The sequence below is a fragment of the Antechinus flavipes genome, chromosome 3, assembly GCF_016432865.1.
Source record: "Antechinus flavipes isolate AdamAnt ecotype Samford, QLD, Australia chromosome 3, AdamAnt_v2, whole genome shotgun sequence".
NCBI classification, from domain to species: Eukaryota; Metazoa; Chordata; class Mammalia; order Dasyuromorphia; family Dasyuridae; genus Antechinus; species Antechinus flavipes.
Window position 1 is genome coordinate 124,849,605 of NC_067400.1, and position 22,492 is coordinate 124,872,096.

Genomic DNA, 22,492 nt, shown 5'->3' on the forward strand with positions numbered 1-22,492 from the left:
ACTTGTACCTATTTTCTTCCCATCTAAGAGCACTCAGCATTTTTCCTTTATTGAAAAATACATGACTTGGAGCATCTTTTCATATGGCTAGAAATAGTTTCAATTTCTTCTTCTGAGAATTGTCTGTTCATATCCTTTGACCATTTATCATTTGGAGAATGGCTTGATTTCTTATAAACTAGAGTCAATTCTCTATATATTTTGGAAATGAGGTGTTTATCAGAAACTTTGACTGTAAAAATGTTTTCCCAGTTTATTGCTTCCCTTCTACTCTTGTCTGCATTAATTTTGTTTGTACAAAAACTTTTTTGATATAATTTGATTTATTTATTTTTATTATTTGATATAATCAAGTTTTTCTATTTTATGATCAATAATGATCTCTAGTTCTTCTTTGGTCATAAATTCCTTCCTCTTCCACAGGTCTGAGAGGTAAACTATCCTATGCTCTTCCAATTTATGTTTAATCTCATTCTTTATGCCTAGGTCATGAACCTATTTTGACCTTATCTTGGTGTACAGTGTTAAGTGTGGGTCAATGTCATTATTAATCACAGAAATGCAAATTAAGACAACTCTGAGATACCACTACACACCTGTCAGATTGGCTAATGACAGGGAAAGATAATGCGGAATGTTGGAGGGGATGTAGAAAAACAGGGACACTAATACATTGTTAGTGAAATTGTGAATACATCCAGCCATTCTGTAGAGCAATTTGGAACTATGCTCAAAAAGTTATCAAACTGTGCATACCCTTTGATCCACCAGTGTTTCTACTGGGCTTATATCCCAAAGAAATCTTAAAGGGAAAGGGATCTGTATGTGCACGAATGTTTGTGGCAGGTCTCTTTGTAATGGCCAGAAACTGGAAACTGAGTGGATGCCCATCGATTGGAGAATGGCTGAATAAATTGTGGTACATGAATATTATGGAATATTATTGTTCTGTAAGAAATGATCAGCAGGATGATTTCAGAAAGGGCTGGAGAGACTTAACATGAACTGATGCTGAATGAAATGAGCAGGACTAGGAGATCATTATATACTTCAACAACAATACTATATGATGATCAATTCTGATGGACATGGCTATCTCCAGCAATGAGATGAACCAAATCAGTTTCAATAGAGCAGTAATGAATTGAACCAGCTACACCCAGAGAAAGAACTCTGGGAGATGACTATGAACCATTACATAGAATTCCCAATCCCTTTATTTTTGTCCACTTCCATTTTTGATTTCCTTCACAGGCTAATAGTACACTATTTCAAAGTCCGATTCTTTTTGTACAGTAAAATAACTGTTTTGATATGTATACTTATATTGTATTTAATTTATACTTTAAACATGTATTGAAAAAAAAAATGTATTGGTCAACCTGCCATTTGGGGGAGGGGAAGGGGGGAAGGAAGGGAAAAATTGAAACAAAAGGTTTGGCAATTATCAATACTGTAAAATTATCCATGCATATACCTTGTAAATAAAAAGCTATTAAAAAAAAAGAAAAATGAATGACAACAATAGCAGCTCATATTTATATTTATAATTTATAAAGTGCATTTTTACAATTAACTCCTTTAAATGGTACTACTAAGGTGCCCTAATATTTGTCATGTCCAAATTAAGTAAATAAGTTTTAAGTCCTAGAAGTTGTCACATCAAAGAACTGTTCTACTAGCTTGCTAGAACATATACACAGCTTTAATTAATATACATTAAATCCAAAGGAAATATGTAGAGTTCTATATAATATTCGATAAAAGTTTCATGGTATTTAAATGGTGCTTTAAAAGTTATATAGGAGAGGCAGCTAAGTAGCGCAATGGATAGAGCACCAGCCCTGAAGTCAGGAAGACATGCGTTCAAATCTGGCCTCAGACACTTAACACTTCCTAGCTGTGACCCTGGGCAAGTCACTTAACCCCAACTGCCTCGGGGGGGGGGGGGGGGAATGCTAGTATCCATTTACTGACAGGAGACACACTAATATGCAGAATGAAGCCCACTTTTGGACATGGCTAAGATGGGAATTTATTTCACTTGACTGTCTTTATATGCTACAAGAGTTTAGTTTTACTTTTTTTTTTGGGGGGGGGGGGTTTGGGGGGGGGGAGAGAGGAGAAAAGGGGCTAGAAAAAGGGAGGGAAGAAACTTAAGAAAACAAATGAATAAAAATAATGTTAAGTAGTCCAGTCCAGCTGGATCAAAAAATTTGTGAAAGAAAATAATGTAACACTAGAAAGGTAGATGTCAGATTATAAAGAACCTTGAATGACAAGAGTAAAGCATTTGTACTTTATGACAATATATATCACTGAATGTTTTGCTCAAAGTTCTGTAAAAAAGTTATTTTGTGCCAATCACACCCAGAGAGAAAATTATGGAGAATTAATGTGGATTAAATTATAGTATTTTTACCTTTTGGGGCTTTTTTTCTTTCTCACATTTCCTCCCCTTTTGGACTGATTTTTCTTATACAACAAATATGAAAATGTTTAAATGGATAGGACATATTTAATCTATATTAGATTGCTTGCTTGCTGTCTTGGAGAGAGGGGAGGGGAGGAAGATAAGGAGAAAAATTTGCAACAATTTTTTCAAAAAGGAATGTTGAAAACTATCATTACATGTATTTGGAAAAATAAAATACAATTGAGAAAATTTTTATTGAAAGATCGGACACAATACAAAGCAGAAATGCAAAAACTTGTTAGAAGTATATTGCAATAGTCCAAGGTAGTAAAAAGGGCTTGAGAAGCACAAATGAGAAATATGAAAAGGACTTGTGAAGAAAAGTGTCCCTGGAAGTTTTCAAATAGATTGCCCAAATGCCTTTTTTAAGTTTTCAATTTCATTTATTTCATTATTTATTCAGGGATAAAATAGCATTTCAAGGTATATGAAAATTCTGACCAAACTATGCAAGTATGTTCCACAAGAATGGCTTCGCTCTATCATTCTTTTATTCTTTCTGTATCTGCCAGCAACATTTGTTTCAAAATCAGAGATAAAGGCAGGAGATAACAGATATTTTATTACCTCTTGCCATCTCTGACTTATAATGAAATGACATAGGAAATAAAGGCATGTCAATATTTTTTGTTTTGCTAAAAATATTCCAAGCTCTCTTTTTACTTGCAGCAGTGTCAAAGTCTCATACAATCTGTACTATAATTCCTTGGTTTTGAACTCTTTCTTGGCTCCTAGTTTTCATTCATAATGTCCTGAAATAGATTATTTATTTGGACTTTTGATATTTCTTGCCTTACTGAGTCATTTGGCTTATTCTAATTTTTAGGGCATTCAGGTCTTGAATGAGGTCCGTTTGTTACCATCTGTTCTAAAGTATATTTTCCATGCCAGTCTTTCTCCCCCCTAGCTTTTATATTTTGTATGTTATTTCATTTTTTCCAGGTAATCTCGAAGTCCTTATAGACAAGATATATTTTCCCCCCAAAGGATTAATAGATGATCTTGTAGATTTATTATCTTCATCCAGGTTTACTCCCTGGACTTTTCTGGTATTCAGTTTTTCTTGTAGCAATGTTATGTGTTGCAGTTTTGGAGACACAGAGGTTGGTTTGAGGAGGAGCTGAACTTGAACCAAGCTCTAAAAATGAATGGCATGGATAAGATACAGCTACCTGGTCCCAAGTACACTGGACTCAACTACATCCTTCTTTAACTTCTAGGATCTACCCTAGAGTTATCTGAAGTCTGGGCTCTAGTTGGGGACTCCTTGTTACAGAGCTCCAATAACTCTCTACCTGAAGTCCTTTTCCCTTACTTCTGGGCTAAGAAGCTACTCTCAGTGCTGGATTCCTATTGGCCCAAACTTTGAAACAGATCAGATTAGGTTTTACCTTAGGCCTTTTGCTGGATTTCAGCCACTAGTCCTGCCATGGAACATCCCAAGGCGCGCTCTCTCTCTCTCTCTCTCTCTCTCTCTCTCTGTGTCTCTCTCTCTCTCTTTTTCTCTCTCTGGCAGACTAATGCTGGATTTGGAAGCTGTTGGAACTGGGCCAGTCCTAGGTTCTATTTGGCTCAAGTCTAGAATGCTGTACTGGCCCTGCTAATAACAGCCTTCTCTCTCAAGCTGGGCTTAACCAGCTGATATTCACTTGGAGAAAGCTAGGGTTGGCAGGGATAGAGGGCTAGACCAAGCAGAACACCCCAAATGCATCCTCATACTGAATCAAGGACTCAGGGAAGGCTCAGTCTGGATTGGAAATGAGCTCTATGAAGCTGTCAGAAAATGTTAAAACTACTAGCTAGGAAGGTTCATCTTTCACCCTGCTGCTCATGCTTCTCTATCCAAGGATATTTCTAGGGATCTCTCTGTAGAGTCCTGGGATCAGTAAGAAGTCCAGAGATGATTCTCTATCTTTCTCAATAGAGTGATATGAATCTAAGGCCTAGTAGCTACAATCTTTTCACCAAGTTTATTTAAATGAAACAATTTATAAGTATGTAGTATTTTTTACTTATTTTTACTTTTTTTTATATATATTTAAGCAAACTAGAAAAAGACAAAAAAGGAAAAATTTAAAAATACTGTCATGTGCCCAGAATATCAGGAAAAATTTCAAAATATGTAATAATAAATTTCCATTCAAGAAAGCACACATAATAGAAGAAAATATATTCATGACTGTCCATTTTTTCTGTTTCCTTGTAGATTATTCTTTTGTTCTCTGCTAAGCACTTTTTATTTTATTCTTATATATTTATATGATATATGGGTATATAGATATGTATACACATGTATATGTGTATGTATGTAGATATGCAGGTATCTATTCATATATACCTCTATGTGTACATGTACACTAGATGCATAGCTACATGCATACATATATACATATACAGTATATACATACACATTTATATAAGTGTAGACATGGATAGATAAGTAGTTTTAATGACATAATCCTCCAAATACTTGTGGTCATGTTATACTTCCTCCAAATATTCATGATTTAGATTTTTAAATGGATGGACATTAAGCATGGGGAAGAATTTCTCTTTTCTATCTACTTTGCCATATAAATTATATCATTATTCCATACCTTTAATAACCTACAAAATTAATGCAAAATAATCATTGCTTCAAAATATATAAAATGAAATCTCAATGTAAAAAGTTATGGCAAATACAGATGTCTACTATATTACAGGAAAAAGGTAGTAGAGTTCAAAGGTTAAGATAATTTCTATAGATCAAGGGTATTCTTAACTTTTTTGTGTCACAGAATTTTTTGGCAAGTCTGATGAAGTTTTTAGATCCCTTCTCAGAATGGTTTTAAATGTAATTAATAAAATGCAGAGATTTATAAAGGAAACCGGGGTGGGGGTGGAGTGGGGGGTTTATTTCACAGTTTGCAGGTTAAGGACTTCTGCTATAGGTTATGAGGCTTTCCACATTTAGTGGAAAATGACATAACTTTGCTTCGAGTTCCAGAATTCTATAGACCCTCTTAAGATAAATATGTAGTCACTCAAAAGTTTGGTCATCAGTTCTTTCAAATATATTATGTTGACTTCTGGTTCTTTCAACCATTCTATTGTTGCTTCTTCTATTGAAGATTAAGACAGAACCTTTTTCTCAATCCCAGGGTTTCTTAGTCCAGGCTTAGAATATATATTCCATTCTCACTTACCTAATCTCACTGACCCAAGAAGTTTTGTTCAAAATGAAATGTGAAGTCATTCGCTTCAAAAGTTCTTTACAAATTGGCAATTTTGGAAAAAGCACTTTCTGGTTAAGGGATCCATTAACCAAGAACCCTACTATAAAAGTGACTTTCTCACAATCATGGAATAATTCCAAAAGGACCAAAATACAGACTAAACTCTATTATAAAAAAGAATATTTCAACAAATTATTTTACTATGTCTACTGCTTCCAAATATTATACCTCAAATGGTATGTCCCAAAGCCATTCATGATAGAACATCATGGATTTTTCCTACAATATTGCCAATTTCTTACCAGAAATAAAAAGGTGATGATTACAGTAATCATGATGAAACTGAGACAACAGTTGCATTCCTATATATTTTTATATAAAGAGCACAGAGTATGAATGGAGAGCTAAGTTTAATAAAAATTATTCCAATAAAAGTTCACAATAATGTGAGGCTCAAAATGAAACATTTCTCTACCTAATCAAGAAATTTACTTGTTTAAAAATCAAAACATCAAGGAGATAATTTATACATCTAGACAAAACAAGAAAACTAATTTGGAGGAAAACACCTACAACAATACCTTTTTTTTTTCCTTAAAGTAGGAATGAAGAACTGCTCATATTCAGACCTCAAATTCTATCAAATAAGTAACTATTTTAAAAGTACCTGGTACTGTTAAACAAAATTCCCAGGGGGAGAGGAGGAGAAGAGGGGGGAAATCACTATTTTATAAAAATTGCTTGGAAAAACTGGAAAGCAGTTTGGTAAAAATTATGATTAGACCAACCATTTGCACCACATCCTACAAACACAAAAATGATTCATCACTTGAATATTAAAGCACACAGCATAAACAAATTAGAAGACAATAAGATGAAGAAGTATCTTTCATAGTTATGGCTAAAAGATGAATTCTTAACCAAACAAAGAATTGAGGCAAAAATAGCAATTTTATTTCTAGGTAACTAAAAAGTAAAATACAAAAAAAAAGACTTCTTAAAATATGTGTAGGAGCAGCTAAGTGGTTAGAACACCAGCTCTTAAGTCAGGAGGACCTGAGTTCAAATTTGATCTCAAACACTTAACACTTCCTAGCTATGTGACCTTGGGCAAGTCACTTAACCCAACTTCCCAGACCTATAATTTCATTAAATTTCCAATATAGACATTCCCTTTGTTAATGCAGATCAGGAACCACTCAAACTCTGATTCTTTAAAGAGATATCTATGGGCACTAAGGGGTTGTGGTCTGTGGCTACTCAGATATTCTGAAGCATCCATACTTCTTGAAACAGATGTCCATAACTCCAAAGCCAAGCCTCTAGTAGATGTGTAGTCTCAAATTTACTTAACTGTATAGTTTTAAAAGTATACTTTTTAAAAAAAAAACTAAATTTAAGATGGAATTCACAAGAAACTAAGATTTAAAAAATTTCTTTTAAGTACCTGTTCCTAATAAAAAGACCTTTCCCCCACATGAGGGGTTTTGGAATATAGGCTTTTATTGGGGGTTAAGGGGCATGAATTTTGTATCACTGTTTAGCTGGGGATGGGGGTGGGGGGAGAATTTAAGAAAAGAGGAAGGGGAAGGAGAGAGAAGGTTTGAAAACAACTTGAAAAATACCAATAATACAATGGAGAAGTTAAAAGCTCAGAGTATAACCTTTACTCAGACAACAACCCAAGTAATAACACAACTAAAACCTTTATAATTCTTTTAAAGTTTGCAAAATGTTTTTACATGTATTATTCTATTCTATCCTCATTATAATCTTAACAAGGCAGCTACATGATGAAGTAGATTAAGAGTGCTGGGCCAGGGCTCATCTTTCTGAGTTCAAATCAATTCCCCCAGACACTTTAACACCCATGTAACCCTGAACAAGTCACTGAGCCCTGTTCACCTGGGTTTCTTCATCTATAAAATAAGCTGGAGAAAGAAATGGCAAACCATTCCAATATTTTTAATCAGAAAATCCCCAACAGAGTCAAGAGTCAGACTGAAACAACATAACCCTGTCCAATAGATAATTTTTATCATTCCCATTTTAAAAATGGAGAAACAGATTTAGAATGACTATTTGAGATAGGATTTGAACACAGGTCTTCTTTCTCTCTGTTAAGGTCAACATCTCTACATGTGCACTTGTTCCCAATATCTCCCATATTTCTAGCCAATTAGCAAAATTTCAAATTCAACTGATTCCTTCCGTACTACATGTTCAAGTTCCTCCACCCTTAAAAGACTTTCACTCAATCCTGTGAGCCCTCTAAGGTATTATATATATCTCCTCCCTTTATCCAGGTAAACTCTTGGAAACACTTCTTTACACTTCTGATCTCTACTCCTTCTGTTACTCCTCAATACTCAAAACAGGTTATCAATCTTATCATTAAATCTAACGGCTTTCTCCAATAGTCTCCAGTGATATCTTAACTGCCAAATAAGATGTTTTTTGTGTTTTTTCCTCCCTAATTTCTCATCCTTCTAACCTATTTGTTGCATTTGTCATGAGTCACATTCCTCTAGTACACTCTTACTTCTGAGTTTTCCTGACACTTATCCTCTTCTGGTTTTCCTCCCTAGTAAGTACCTTGACTGTAAATGCTCTCCCAAGGATAGACTTTATTCTCCTATTTGTTCTCCCTTGGTAACCCTATCAGCTTCTATGGATTATCATCTCTAAGTAGCTGATTCCCAAATCCACACATATCCAAGCCCCAGTCTCTCCCCTATGTTTAAAACTCATCATCAACTGCCTATTGGACAGTTCAATCTGAAAGTCCAATAGGTATCTTAAAGTTTAAAAAAAAAAAAAAAAAAAAGTAGAATAAAAAAGCTATTCTAGGATTTTGGCTGTGAAAACAAGGAGATAGCTGCATGATATAGTAGGTGTTAGTGAAAGCTGAAAAATGAGAAAGATCTGGGCATTTGGAGACAATCGGGAAGAAACCAATATATAGGGAGAGACTGTGAAAATTACAGAAAATAAATGAATATGGAAGTAATTTTCTGAAGATGAGGAAAACAGATGAAAAGCCCTCAAAAAGATAACAGCAATCTCTTCATCAGATACCTGAAAAAAATACAGAATGGGGAATGATGTTAAGGGATTATAAAAGGAAAGAGAGTGAATACTGAGTTAAAAGCAAACCCAGCCACTTTTAGCCACTAATAATTACTAGAACCAAATATCTGGGATAAGAGTTCTTATATCCCAGATATATGGAACATATGGAACAAGGCAAGAATAAGCCATTATCCAAAGGATTAGTAATCAAAGGATATTCAAAAACAATTCTCAAAAGAAATGAACTATTTACAACCATAGAAAAGATTGGTTTAAATCAGAATTGATAACAGAAATGAAAAAAATCAATTCTAAAGTTTTACCTAACAATTTTAAAAATTGGCAAAAGCAATAAAATTAGTCAACATAGGGAGGCTACATAAAGATACAATGATGGGAATTATAAACATTCAATTATTTTGGAAAGCATTTTATAGTTAGGCCAAGAAAGTGCCTAAAATTGTTGTACATGTTGTTTATATACAAAATACCCTCTAAACCAGAGACCCCACAACTCTGACAATTCCAAGGATGTGAGTCATAAAATAAGTTCTATAGGCACCAAAATATTTACAGCAACACAGAACTTTTTGTGTAACAAAGAATTAGAAACAAAATTTGTTCGGTGAATGACTAAAAATTTGTGGTATATGAACATAATGTATCATCTTCTATAATAAGGAACAATGAATAAATATGAAGAATTGAGAGAAGCATAAAGCTTATGTGAAATGAAGCAGAGTGAAGAAAGCAGAACCACGAAAAAAAAAATGGAGAGTGACAATGTAAAAGAATAATGCAAGATTGAATGTTGCATAATTATAATACTTAAGATTGGTACAGGAGAAAAGATGAAAAAATTCATCCTTTCTTTGCTAATATTAAGAACCCATGACGTGAAGCACATGATATACTGGTGAAATATTTGTTAGTTAATTTTGCTGAAATTTTTCTTTTCTTTTTTTTTAATTCCTTGTTTAAAAAGACTGGAACAAGGGGACAGTGGGAGAGGAGAGGAGTAGAAGATATATCAGGGAGTAATGATGATATAAAAATTAAAAAAATTTTTTTTTTACTAATGAAGTCCAAAATCTACCTATATGCCATTCTACCCATTCATTACTAATGGCTCTCTCGAATGAAGCAGAATAAGTTAAATGTTTCTTCAACATGATAGCCATTCAACTATATATATAAAGAAAGCTATCATTGTCCTCCCCATCGCTAGTCATATCTTTTCAGTCAGTCAAAAATCATTATAAGGGATTTTTACTATCTGGCACAGGGTTCTGTGCTCAAGATACAAAGAAAGGAAAAAAACAATCCCTGCCCAAGTTTAGGGCACGACCCTCTAGGGAATATGAGCAGCTCATATTCTAATGGGAGAACCATGTAAACTACTAGGTATACAAGACATATACCAAATAAAAAGTGCTCCCAGACAGAAAGATACTAGTAAACTAGGACAGGGGAAAACCACCTGCAGAAGGTAGAATTTAAGTTGAATCTTAAAGGAAGTCAGGGAAACAAAGAGTGGGAAGTAAGAATAATATTTTTAACATGAGTGACAGAGGAAAAGGTAAAGAGCCTAGGATATAGATCAGCAGCTACAACTATATAGTCTACAGCAAGTAGAGTACATACCTGGATCAGAAAATGCATGGAAAGAAGCAAAGTCTAAAACTGGAAAGGTAGGAAGGGGCTAGATCATAAAGAGCTTTAAATGCCCAGTAATACTTTAGATTTAATCCCTAAATTAATCAGGAAACACTAGAACCTGCAGGGCAAGGGGATGTTATCTGCTTTGTCCAGCCTTTATTTGGGAAGTTGATCTTTTTTTTGTCCAAATGTAGAATGGAACCTTAGACAAATAGCAACTATTTGGTAAATAGTAAAAATTTAAGAAAACTTTTTTATACTGAAAAAGAAAATAAGCTATCACTGGAGGAAATCATGGTGACCTTAGAATTATTCATAAAGAGATGCTATAGGGGATACAAATATATTGGAGGACTAGGGGGAAAGGGAGGCCAGAAAAGTATTTTTCAAAATGTCTTGATCACATACTTTTACCATTAAAAATATCTTTACCCCCTAAGGCACAATTTATAAATTGTGTATATGTCCTACTGTACTAATAATTAATACATTACAAAACTCAAAAGTAGGTATTTATAATACATGAGATAAAGTAATTGATCCTACAGTCACTAAAGAGCTAAGTGTCTAAGTGAGAGATATGGTCTCACCTACCATTTAAGAAAATCACTTTGACAGCTATTATAAGATGAACTGGAATATCAAAGAGAGACCAACCTAATTCTACCTTTCCAATCTCAATAGACAGTATTCTTCTCATCTCATACTTTGCAATCCAGACAAGCTAGCTTTCTTTCTATTCTTCACCCTGGGCACCCTCCATCTGCCATACTTTTGCATTGGCTATCTTCCCTGCTTCTAATGAGAGTCACTCTCTGCCTCTAAAAAGCAGCTTGGGTACTACCTTCTAAAAGTTTTTTCCTGATCCCTGAAACTGCTGGTGTTCTTCCTCCTAAACTAGCTGATATACTTATCTACTTTGCATATTTTATATTTATTAACTTTATATTTAAGCTGTATCTATTTTGATATGTACTTTTCTTCCCCATTAAAAAGCAAGCTCATTGTGAGCAATAATTTCTTCAGAAGTGCTTAACAGGTTCTTGTTAATTGATTGCTACTATAATAATTCAGGTAAGAGCTAACAAAAATAACTAAATTAGGATAGTGGCTGTATAAGTGTCAAATTTGAGAGATACTGGGGAAGTAGAAATGACTACACACAGCAAATGAAGGGATAAATAGGGTAAAAGAGAGTAAATGAAGGGATAAAAGGGTAAAAGAAAGTGAAGAGTCAGACACCAAGATTTCAAAGACAAATAGGGAAGGAAGGGGATTTAATGGAAAGGTAATGTGATTAAAATATCATCTTTGATGCATGATGAAAATCACACATGCCTGCTCTTTCTGTGCAACCCTCCCAAAATGAAAGGAAGATGAAGCTCTTACTGGTCATTGAACACTCTTAAAAGATGATTTACCTTATCATTGGCATAACTGCACCAGACTTGGTGAAGGGAAAAACTGGATGAGGGAGGCAAATTTTACAACAAGCATAAGAAGGCTTTCCAGTTTCTGAATGGTTAATCACACATCCCTTGGAGTCAAGTTAAGGCCTATTTTGTAGAATACTAGATTAGATTGCCTTTCAGGTAGTTTCCAACTCAAAGTTTAAAGAAAAATGCCCTTTGGGGTACTAGCTGGAAAAGAATAAGGAAGCAGCAGTGCAGTGTAACTAGACTTGTGCCAAATAGTGAAAATTTAATATTACATTACCCACTATTATTTGACATAGTTCTTTAAAGGCTAGCAATAGCCAAAAGACAAGAAAATAAAAACATAGATAGGTAAATAAAAGATAAAACTACTTATCTGCTAATAGTATATTTGGGAAATCCCTAGGGAATCAACAAAAACATTTCTATGTAATAAAAACAAAACTATAGTAGAAAGGGACTATCTATAAAATGCAAAAGATATCTGGGGATCAGTCTATGAAAGCAAACAAGACTTGTACGAATTCAATGACAAAAACTTATTTTAATAATAGAGAGGTAAATGATTGAATAGATTAAATAAGCTAAGGTAAGCTAAAGAGAGGTTCTCATCTGTGCTTCTTATGATGAAGATTTGAGTACATCTAGACAAAAAAATGTAGGAGCCAAAGGAGAAACTAGACTGAAGAACATCATTTATGTAGTCAGATTCTAGAGGAGATGGAAGAAAGGAAATAGGAAGAGAATGATTTCTATTAAGTACATATTATGTGCTAGGCAGTGTCTTTAAATTTACAAATATTTCATTTGAGCCTCACAACAACCTTTCCAGGTAGGGGCTACCATTATCCCACATTATAGTTAAGGAAATGGGCAAAAGCTAAGAAACTTGCCCAGAGTCACACAGCAAATAAGCAGCTGAGGACACATCTGAACTCGGATCTTTCTGACTCTGGGTCCAATACTCTATCCATTCACTGTACCACTCAAAGAAAAACATAAGCCCTGGAAATCTAGCAGAATTGACTACGTTTAAGACAAAAATTTTCACTCCACAGCCCTTTGCAGACTAGCTATCATCCTAAACACAATATAATAAATTCTATTATCTTTCCTTAAACAAAGAGCCAGAAATCAAATAATCACTTATTTTGTGCCAGGTACTATGCTAGGTGCTAAAGATACAAAAACATAATTAAACATCTCTGACCTCAAGGAGCTGACTTTCTATTAAGGGAAGACATATGTACATATATGCATTTACAAAATATACTCAAAATAATTTGGGGAACCTGGAAAAATGGGGAAATTCCTCATGTGGAAATTGACAATGGAGCTAAGTTTCTAAGGAAACTTGAATTCTAATGAAAAAAGAATGCATTCCAGGTAGAGGCAATGTGTTTTGCAAAAGAGATGGAGAACGAAGAACATTAAGACTAGTGTAGATGGATAAGAGTACTGACAGTAGAGTAATGATTAACAAGGCTCAAAAGTAAGTTGCAACCAGACTGTGAAGAGTTTTAAATGCCAGAGGGGTCTATATTTGATCCCAGAAGTAATAAGAAACCAGAGTAGTTTACGGATCTAGAAGTAATATGGTTGGACTTATGCTTCAGAAAAATTACTTAGGCAGTGAAAAATAGGAATGAAAAAAAGATCTGAGGCAAGATCAATCAAGTAGTTGATTACTGCAATTTTCTTAAGAGATGATTAGGGGCTGAACTAAAAGTAGTGGCAATGTGAGTAGAGATAAATAATGAAGATGTGAAACTAACATATCCTTAAAAGTCATTTAAGGTCAGGTGTTTATAAACAGTCCACATTAAATATCTGTGGAACTGATTTTAGATAGACGGTTATTTTATATTAGTGAGAAAAGTATAGCAACAAAGGAGAAAAATAACCAACAAAGTCTCCATACAACTTGTCAGGTTATAATCCTAGAGACCTAAGCAGGAATCCCCATTATACATTAATAGTCACCAGTAAACCTCTAGAAGACAACAATCTACTACATCTAGGGTCATCCCACTCCACTATCCATTTTGGATAGTTTTAATGGCTGGTTAATAGCAACTTGAGTTTTGTTCTCTGGGGCCAAAGAGAACAAGTTCACCTCCACATGACACCCTAAAAATGCCAGGAGACTATCATTGTTTTAAGTTTTTTTCTTCCCCAAACTAAGTATTTGAAATTCCTTGAACTTTTCTTTTTTTAAAGTCATGATCTTCAGGACTACTCTGTGCCCATGCTTGGATTAACCTGTATAAGCTTCTCAAAAGTTCTTGCGAAAATTAACACTGCAAATTAAACATAAATGTATCAGACACTGTGCTTCTATGAAGTAACCAAAGTTTGCAATCAATTTTTGGTTGTCACTGAGTCAACTCAAATTGAGTTTGCAATCTACTAAAACCTCTAGCTCCTTTTCATTAGAACATTTGCCTAAATCCACAGGCCTCATCCTGAAGTCAGAAAGTTTTAAATTTTTGGACCTAAGTGTAAGTCTTTATATTTATCCCTATTAAATTTCATTAGAACTACTACCCTGTCAAAACACTAAAAAGAGTAACTTTTTAAAATTGGGATTTATCAATAAGCATTAAGCAGAACCATACGGTAGAGTCAACAGGCTTAGGTTCTATCAAAAAGCTAGTTTTAAAACTGGACAAGTCACTTAATTTCTCAATTTCTCTGCATAGAAAAAGCCTCAATTTAAAACTACTTTTTAAAAAAATCTAGGTAGTCAGAGAGAGAGAAAACTTCCCAACAATTTCTTTCCCCCTCAAAAAAAGATGTCAGTTCTTTTTTTAATGTGGAATAATATATTAATTAAAAAGGCAAAACAAACTCAACTCTTGGGAAGATGTATAAAATGAAATAAATTCCAAGAAAATAATAGCAAAAAATGGAAGTGTAAAACACATATTAAAAACCCAAATCAACACTAGTATTCTCAAATAATTTACACCTTGGTTCCCCTCCCCATATATATATATATATATATGTATACACACACACACACACACACATAAAATCTCTCAATTACCACATGCAAATAAAATTATAAGATAAAAGAAACATTAGATTTTATTTGCAAAGTAAACCTGTACTAAATAGTCCATTTAATAGTCCAATCTCTAAAGCAAATCTCCCCATCTTTGTGGTTTTTGTTTTATATTATTCTCCTCCAAAATTAAGATAAATCTATACAAAATATGTATATAATATGTATACAAAATCTATAAAACATATGTATACACTCATATCCATGCACAGAAATATAGTAAAAGGTATCTGGGGAATCTTGATAAACTTTATAGGAGTGATTTTCTACAAAAGAACAAGACACATCAAGTAAAAAAAAAAAGTAACAATAAAATGAAATGATGATGGTAGGGGCTCAAAGTGGACAAAGTAATTATAGGTCAACACTAAAACATTTCAACTATTAATAAAAACAATAAGTGAGGCTTGTTAGTATGCCACTAAGAGTTTACACTTGAAAAATAGGATTTCTCTGAGATTTAAAAAATATGAGTACACATAAAATAGCTAATAATTTTCTCTTCTAAGTCAGAATGAAAAGCAAATTTGTTAAGCTGACAAGACACTTGAAAGCATGAGGCTTAAAAAGGGAATTGGAATTTTGTCAATACTTAAGCTGGCACTCTTTTGAACATTTTTAAACATTAGTTACTAGATTATATGCTGTACTCCAGACCCCTATGTTAAGTGTCATATTTTATTTAAAAGGATACTTTTCCTAGTTATCTAGAATTGTGTACATCTATGTAATAAGCACTAAATGTTAAAGGAACATGAGTTGTGTGAATAAACTGAAAGGTATTTCTACCTTTCCACAATCAAGATCTCTGCTTAAAGGGGAGGGGAGGGGGGGGGGGGGTTGAGGCACCACTAAAAATGTCTACAAAAATACTCATTACTCATTAGGCCAATATGATCAACTTTTACAGGGGGAAATCAAGTATCCTGCAATAATATTTAACCCTGCATTGAAAACTATTTTATGACAAACAATTCTGACAAAAATACTTTGTTCAGTGTCCGCTTTCTCTTCCTTTTAGTTCAGATTTTCAAATGAATGTTTCTTAAATTTTCTTTCTTAGCTAAAATACTCCTGCATTGTCAAAACACCTACTGTCTTTAATATCCTAAATGTAATACCTCTTCCATGTCAAAGGAAATCGATTGTTTTCTATGTTCCGAAAAACCTATAGGTTGGACACTTGGTAGAGAGGGAAAGAGAAATGCAGAGAGCATCAATAAATGAGAAATTTGAAAAGCAAGATCTTCTGGAGAGGATACCTTAGAACTACCTACCTGTTACATCTGCTAGCCAAGAAAGGAGGGGTCAAAGGCAAAAGGGAGACGTGGCCTTTCAGTAGACATCACTGCTAAACTGAGGGAGGATGACAACCCTCGGAATTGATAGTCCAAATCATTTTCGCCTTGCACCTGTACCTGCACCTGCCTCATGGATCCTAATCAATCTGGACGTCAATATGCAAAGGTTTTGGGGAGGAGTACTGGATGGTGGGGGGGCAAGAGGTGGACTCGGATTCCCCATTAAAGGGCAGGAAATACGAGATAAAGGTGAGGAGGTTGCGTGTAACGGGAGGGACAGAAGATGGCCTGTTCCGGGCTTAGTTAAGAGGTAGTTCGAAATCTAAGGAGTCACATGGACCGCGGGTGGGAGTGGAGATGGAAGGTAGATAGGTCCCTGAAACCCCGAACCTAGCTTGCTTTCCCTTTTCTCCCCGCCCACCTTCTAATCCTTCCCCACTCCCTCCACCCCCACTCCCGGCAGAATCCAGGAAGAGATAGCGGAGAAAGGCGGCGGTGGATGTCTCCATGTACATCCTCGGTCACGCGTGTCTCAGTCACCACCACCACCATCCCCTCCCCCCAAAGAAAGATATTCCCTGGATACTCACATAGGCTCGAGGGTCTTGCTGAGCCAGGTTTTGAGCGCTTCGAAGTTTTCGATGATCATTTTAGAAACCATCCACTATGGCCCTCGGCCCGCGTCTCTCCCTCCCTGCTGGCCCACGCCAGGACCCCGCCGCCGCCGCTGCCGCTGCCCGGCCCCCGCCGCCTCCCCCCCTCCGCGCGCCGCCGCCGTCCGCGTGGGCTGCGGTGGGCGGCGCCGGTGGCAGGATCCCGCTCGCCCCGCTTAGCGAGAAGGCACGCGGGGCGCCACCCGAGGTCGCGGGCACCTCGGGGTGCCGCCCGCACTCCCCTCCCCCCTCCCGTTCCCCTTCCCTACCCCAAGCAACCCCTAACCGGGGCGGAGGCAGCGGCCGCGGCGGTTTCCCTAGGCCCTCCCCCTTCCCGGTTCTGCGCCCGGCGCTCCCCGGGTCAGGAAAGGGACGCGCGCGTAGCCCCGGGCAGCCCTCCCCGCCGCGGGGGCTCCCTGGGTTAGGGTACTGACAAAACCGAGAAGGCAGAAGAGAGGAGGACGAGGGAACGCGCGAGGATTCAATAAAAAACGATTCCGGGGGGCTCCCCGGCTCGCAGCACCCCCAAGAAGATGGCTGACTGCAAGCCTCGCGAGAGGTGATGAGATCTCGCGGTGACTGCCGGGGGACCCGCGGGGAGGAGCTAAAGCATGGGGCGGTGCCGAGGGAGGGAACGTGGGCTTCCAAGCTGCTTGGTTGGACAACCACTTTCCCGAGCCCGCAGGGGAGACTTGTTTGCGAGCTTCGGTGAAGTTTTGGCCTCAGGGCCTCACCGTTCTCCTGGAGAAGGGTGACGCGTGCTGCGCTAGGGAGAACGTCAAGTCGGCTTTTGCTTGGTTTTCTGGAAGCTACGTCTGGGGCTAGGCCCGGCCCCTTCCGCTCTTACCCAGCAGCGCTTCGCCTCGGCTTCTGATTGTGGGCGGCTGAGCAGAGGCCGGCTCTGGCGGAAGCCAGGAAGCCTGCTACGTTCCCTGGCTGTTGTTGGAGACTTGGGAAGCTGCTCTGGTCTCCTCTAAAGCCCTGGGGAAAGATTGTTTGTTTAGCTATTGCTTCCTTGCACCTTTAGGGTCATTTAGTGAAGGGGCTTATCTTAAACCCGCCGCATTTGCATATTACTTTACCTGTAATACGATGACTTGCACACTGTAAATCTAATATGTCATATGGACTGAATTATGGTTTTTAATCTGGCATTTTGACAACGGTAGCCGAATTGTTGGAAATGACTGGCAAAATGGTCAGAAAAGTTTATATCTTGACAAAAACAAGCTTATAAAGATTCGACTAATGAAGCTCTTTAATTTGCAGATGTACTAATGGGCCAATCTGTCCTTATGCAGTTGCAAAAACTGCTTGTCAGTTCCTCGGACGTACTTTTTTACATAGTTTACCTCAAGAACCTAGTTCATAGACGTTTTTGGAATGCTCTACAAGTCAAGATTTACCTTTCCCCTGTTTAGTAACTAGTCACATATTTATATGTCTACAAAAATAGGAAAAACCTAAATTAACAAATTAAAGAATAGATAATTTCAGAAAAGGAAAATGATAGAACTGTAAGTGGATTGTTTTGGGAGGGAGAGGGGAGGATAGGACACCCTAGCTAGATAGAAATTAATTCAAAATTTTAATATTCTCAAAATATTCTCAAAAATAGAAAACATTCTATTAAATTCCTTTAAAGGGACAACTATTTTCATATCCAAACCAGGCACAAAGCAGAGCATACTACAAATTGATTCTATTAGTTTGAAGTCATTAGTAATGACATCAGCGCTCAGCGCAATGTCTGGTATACAGTAGCCACATAATAATATTAACTGATAAATATTGATGTTTTGTGAGATTACTTGTAGAAATGCATTCAAAAAAGTTTTCTATGATTAAGTTGGATTTGTATCAAAATATGAAAACAGTTTATATAATCATCTAAATTACAAAAAACACATGACAAGACCACCAACCCTGAAGTCAAGAAAACTTTAACACTTAACACTTCCTAGCTGTGTGACCCCAGGAAAGTCACTTAACCCCAATTGCCTTAGCAAAACAAAAACAAGCCAACAACAACAAAAAATAAACCACATGATTATCAATAATACAAAATGCTTTTTACAAAACTGTTTAAAACCTTAAGAAGCAAAAATAAAAAGCTCCTACAATATGCATCTAAAATCAATATCATTATTTGCAATGGAGAATACTAAAAGGTTACTAAAAGTGAAAGATAAGAATACTCTTGATCTCAGCTATTATCTTGGAAGTTCTGGAAAAATTAGCTAGAAAAATCATATGAAAATTGTATAAACTGATATATATTGAAACAATAGCTTCTGTAAAGTAGTGAGATACAAAATAAATCCACAAAATATCTCCATTTCTATATAGCAAAAACAAAAAGAAGAGATAGTAAAAAAAAAAAAAATCTCATTGAAAATAACTGCAAAATGCAAAAAATGTCTAGCAGTCTATCAAAGCAAAGTCAAGACATAATTTAAAAAACACTTTTTAAAAGCAAAAAATGAGAAATAATTGAAGCAATAATTGTTACTTAACAAAAACTAATATATAATTTTAGTTCCATATTAGTCAAACTACCAACGGACAGTTTTGGAAAAACAAAAAACGAAAAAAAAAAAATGGAATCTAAAGCAAATGGTAAACAGGAAAAACCGTAGAAATGAAAGGGCCAACCCACTTCAGGACCTCCAATCACATTTTAAAGCAGTAATCATCAAAATTATTTGCCAATGGTTAAAAACAAGTAGATCAATGGAACAGTTTAGATAAGAACAGATCAGAAATAATTGACCTCAATAAGCCAGGGTCCAATAAATTCAATAATATAAATGATTGTAAGCCCCTTAAGGGCAAGACCTCTTTTGACTCTTTTTATATGCATGCTACATAGCTGTCAACTGACACTTAGTAGGTTGTTAATAAATCCTTCTTGATTGATTGATTTGGGGAAGAATTATACAATTAACAAAACTGGGAAAACTGAAAAACATGTTAATAAATGTAGACCAACATTTTATACTGTCAAAAGAGTTTACAATTTAATGGGGAAAAGACAGTTCATAAAAGAAAGTTATGAGGAGTTCAGGGAAAAATATCCAGTGGGAGATATGGAAAAGTCAAATGAGTCCAAAATTAGTTCACTCAGAAAAACCAAAGAAGTCCAGAATGAGTGCAGCCAGGTAGGAAATGAATACCACAAAAAGTTAATAATGGACACAAGACTTTAAATTTAAAGATCACACCATTAAAAAAAAAATTAGGAGAGAATGAGATGAGATACCTTTCAAAGAAATGATTCAGAAGAGAGAGTTTGGAGGAAAGTTTTGAGTCAAAAAAGGTTTGTGAACCCAAAAGATAAATAATTTTAATTACATTAAATTTGAAAGTTTTTGAACAAACAAAACTAAATCAGCTAGGATAACAAAAGGAAGCTTTCAAGTGAGAAAAAAAAATCTTTGCATAGAGTTTGATATCCTACTTTAATAGCCTAGATACATAGGCTACTAACAAATACATGACCAAGAGCCATTCCCCAGAGGATAAATGATCAAAGGACACACACAATTCTCAAAAGAAAAACTACAAATTCTTAACCACATAAAAAAACTAATCGACAATTGACTTCTCTCAAACTAACAAATTGATAAAGACAAAAGATGGAAACAGTCATTCCTGAAATTCATGTGGGCTTGGCACAGAGTCTAGATGATCAAAAATAGCATTCTTCACTTAGAAGACAATGGGGATCTGCCTCAAAGGGTCTACAAGACTAATACATCCATGGGCATTCTGCATTGGCCTGCCACTTAATTGAAAGCAGCTTCTCCCTTCCTAACTCTAACCCCTCTTTCCCTTGACTATGACTATATAAATTAGAAAGTTCTTTAAAAGTGTGGTAAAAGAAAGGGCGCTAGGATCTTTTCTCCCTTTACCCCTAGAGACAAGGCCCTAAAAAATGGGTCTGTAATGTTCATTCTCTTTTGTTTTTTACTTCATTCTCTTTTGTTTTAAGTACTGGGAGTAGAGCACCCATTCTGGAAATTCAAGAACCAGGCCAGATGCTCTATAACAAAAGTCCAGAGACACTAGCCCAGATATAGACTTTGACTTGAACTTGGCAGTGCTAATGCTGTGTAGGAACTGAGCTAAATTGTGAGCCTAATTTTCTCTCTTCCTCAAAGATCTAAGGGATAGATAAAGAAAAGATTATTCCCCTGAGATCTTGGGGGAGAGGGGAGAAGAGGAATGGAAGGAGAATATTTGTATTTTCTTATTTATATATCTTAGAAATAAAGTGGTTAAATGGAATGCAGTGCTAGTCAATAGAAAAATAGGGCTAAAAACATTCACTGGGGGCAGAAAAAAAGCTTCCCAACTCAGAGTACCAGAGAATCCTATAGGAATAAAATGTAATAAGGCCAGAGAGTGAGGGCAGAGCAACCATATTACATAAAGAACTGAAGAAAAACAGACTTATTTAACATTACTGGTAGAAGTATAAATTAGTGTAACCACTGTGGTAGGCAATTTGGAATTATTCAAATAAAATAACTAAAATGTCCATGGCCTTTAACTTTAAGATGTGGCTAAAGGTAAGAGACAAGAAGGCCAAAGGCAGAAAAAAAATGTTCCAATTACACCAATCTGTCCATGATGGTACTTTTTGTGGTAACAAATAAATTGAAACAAAATATATTCCAATCAATTAGAGAATGGCTAAACAAGTTGTAATGCTTGAATATAATGGAATACTCCGTTCAGAGAAAAAATGAGGAATTCAAAGAAGATGCAAAGTGAAGTATGTAGAAATAACAATATACACAATAACTATAATAACTTAAGTTAAAAATGCAAAAATATGAAATGGTATTATGTAAATATAATTCTTGATCTTGGTCAAAGAGAAGAATTGAAAAAATATACTTTCTCTACCTTCACAGAGTTATGGGTAAGGCAACTAAATGGCATGGTAAACAAAATTCTATACTTGAAGTTTAGAAGCTATGAATTTGTAATGTTGCCTCAGATACTAATTCTGACTGTGAACAATTCCTTTAAATTCTATCAACCTTTTTTTGCTTTTGTGTGTGTGTATGTGGTAATTGGGGTTAAGTGACTTGCCCAGGATAGCATAACTAGTAAATACTAAGTGTCAGAGATCAGATTTGAACTTGGGTTCTCCTTCCTCCAGGGCCTCAGGAATCTAGGAATTTATCTACTGCCCCATTTAGCAGCTCCTAAATCTGTTTCCTCCTAAAATAGAGGAGTTGGATTTGATGAACTTTAAGGACCTTCTCTAAATCTAGGATCTTATAACCATTGTCTGTATTTTTCACCTTCTTTAATGTATTGGTTACTTTTGCTTAATTGCTTTTCTTTTTTCTCTGTTTTTCTTTGTTACAATAGATAGTTCAACGAAGGTGTAGCAAACTTCTCCCAGTGCCTTCCTTGATAAAGGGCAGAAATTGAATTCTCAACTCTTTCCACTTTGTATCTGCTGCTTTTAACTCCACAGAACAAGATGCCTCTATGCTGGGTACTCCTGGTCTCCTTATTCCACCTCCACCTTAATTTCTCATCTTCTTTTGTGTATTATTTCCTCCTTTAGACTGTAAATTCCTCCATAGA

At 35.8% G+C, this 22,492-nt stretch overlaps 1 protein-coding gene across 14 annotated transcripts in view; it reads right to left on the reverse strand.

The window, feature by feature from the left end:
• Positions 1–16,967, reverse strand: part of RBM26 (RNA binding motif protein 26) — a 102,796-nt gene extending 85,829 nt beyond the window's left edge. For 9 of the 14 annotated variants that reach the window (XM_051983971.1, XM_051983970.1, XM_051983965.1 and 6 more), the window contains exon 1: positions 16,820–16,967. In XM_051983971.1, the coding sequence (XP_051839931.1) occupies positions 16,820–16,890 (71 nt within the window). In that variant the 5' untranslated portion in view covers positions 16,891–16,967. The remainder of the gene's footprint in view (positions 1–16,819) is intronic. The other 5 variants (XM_051983977.1, XM_051983976.1, XM_051983975.1 and 2 more) reach the window with 2 other exon arrangements.
• Between the last annotated feature and the right edge of the window lie 5,525 nt (positions 16,968–22,492).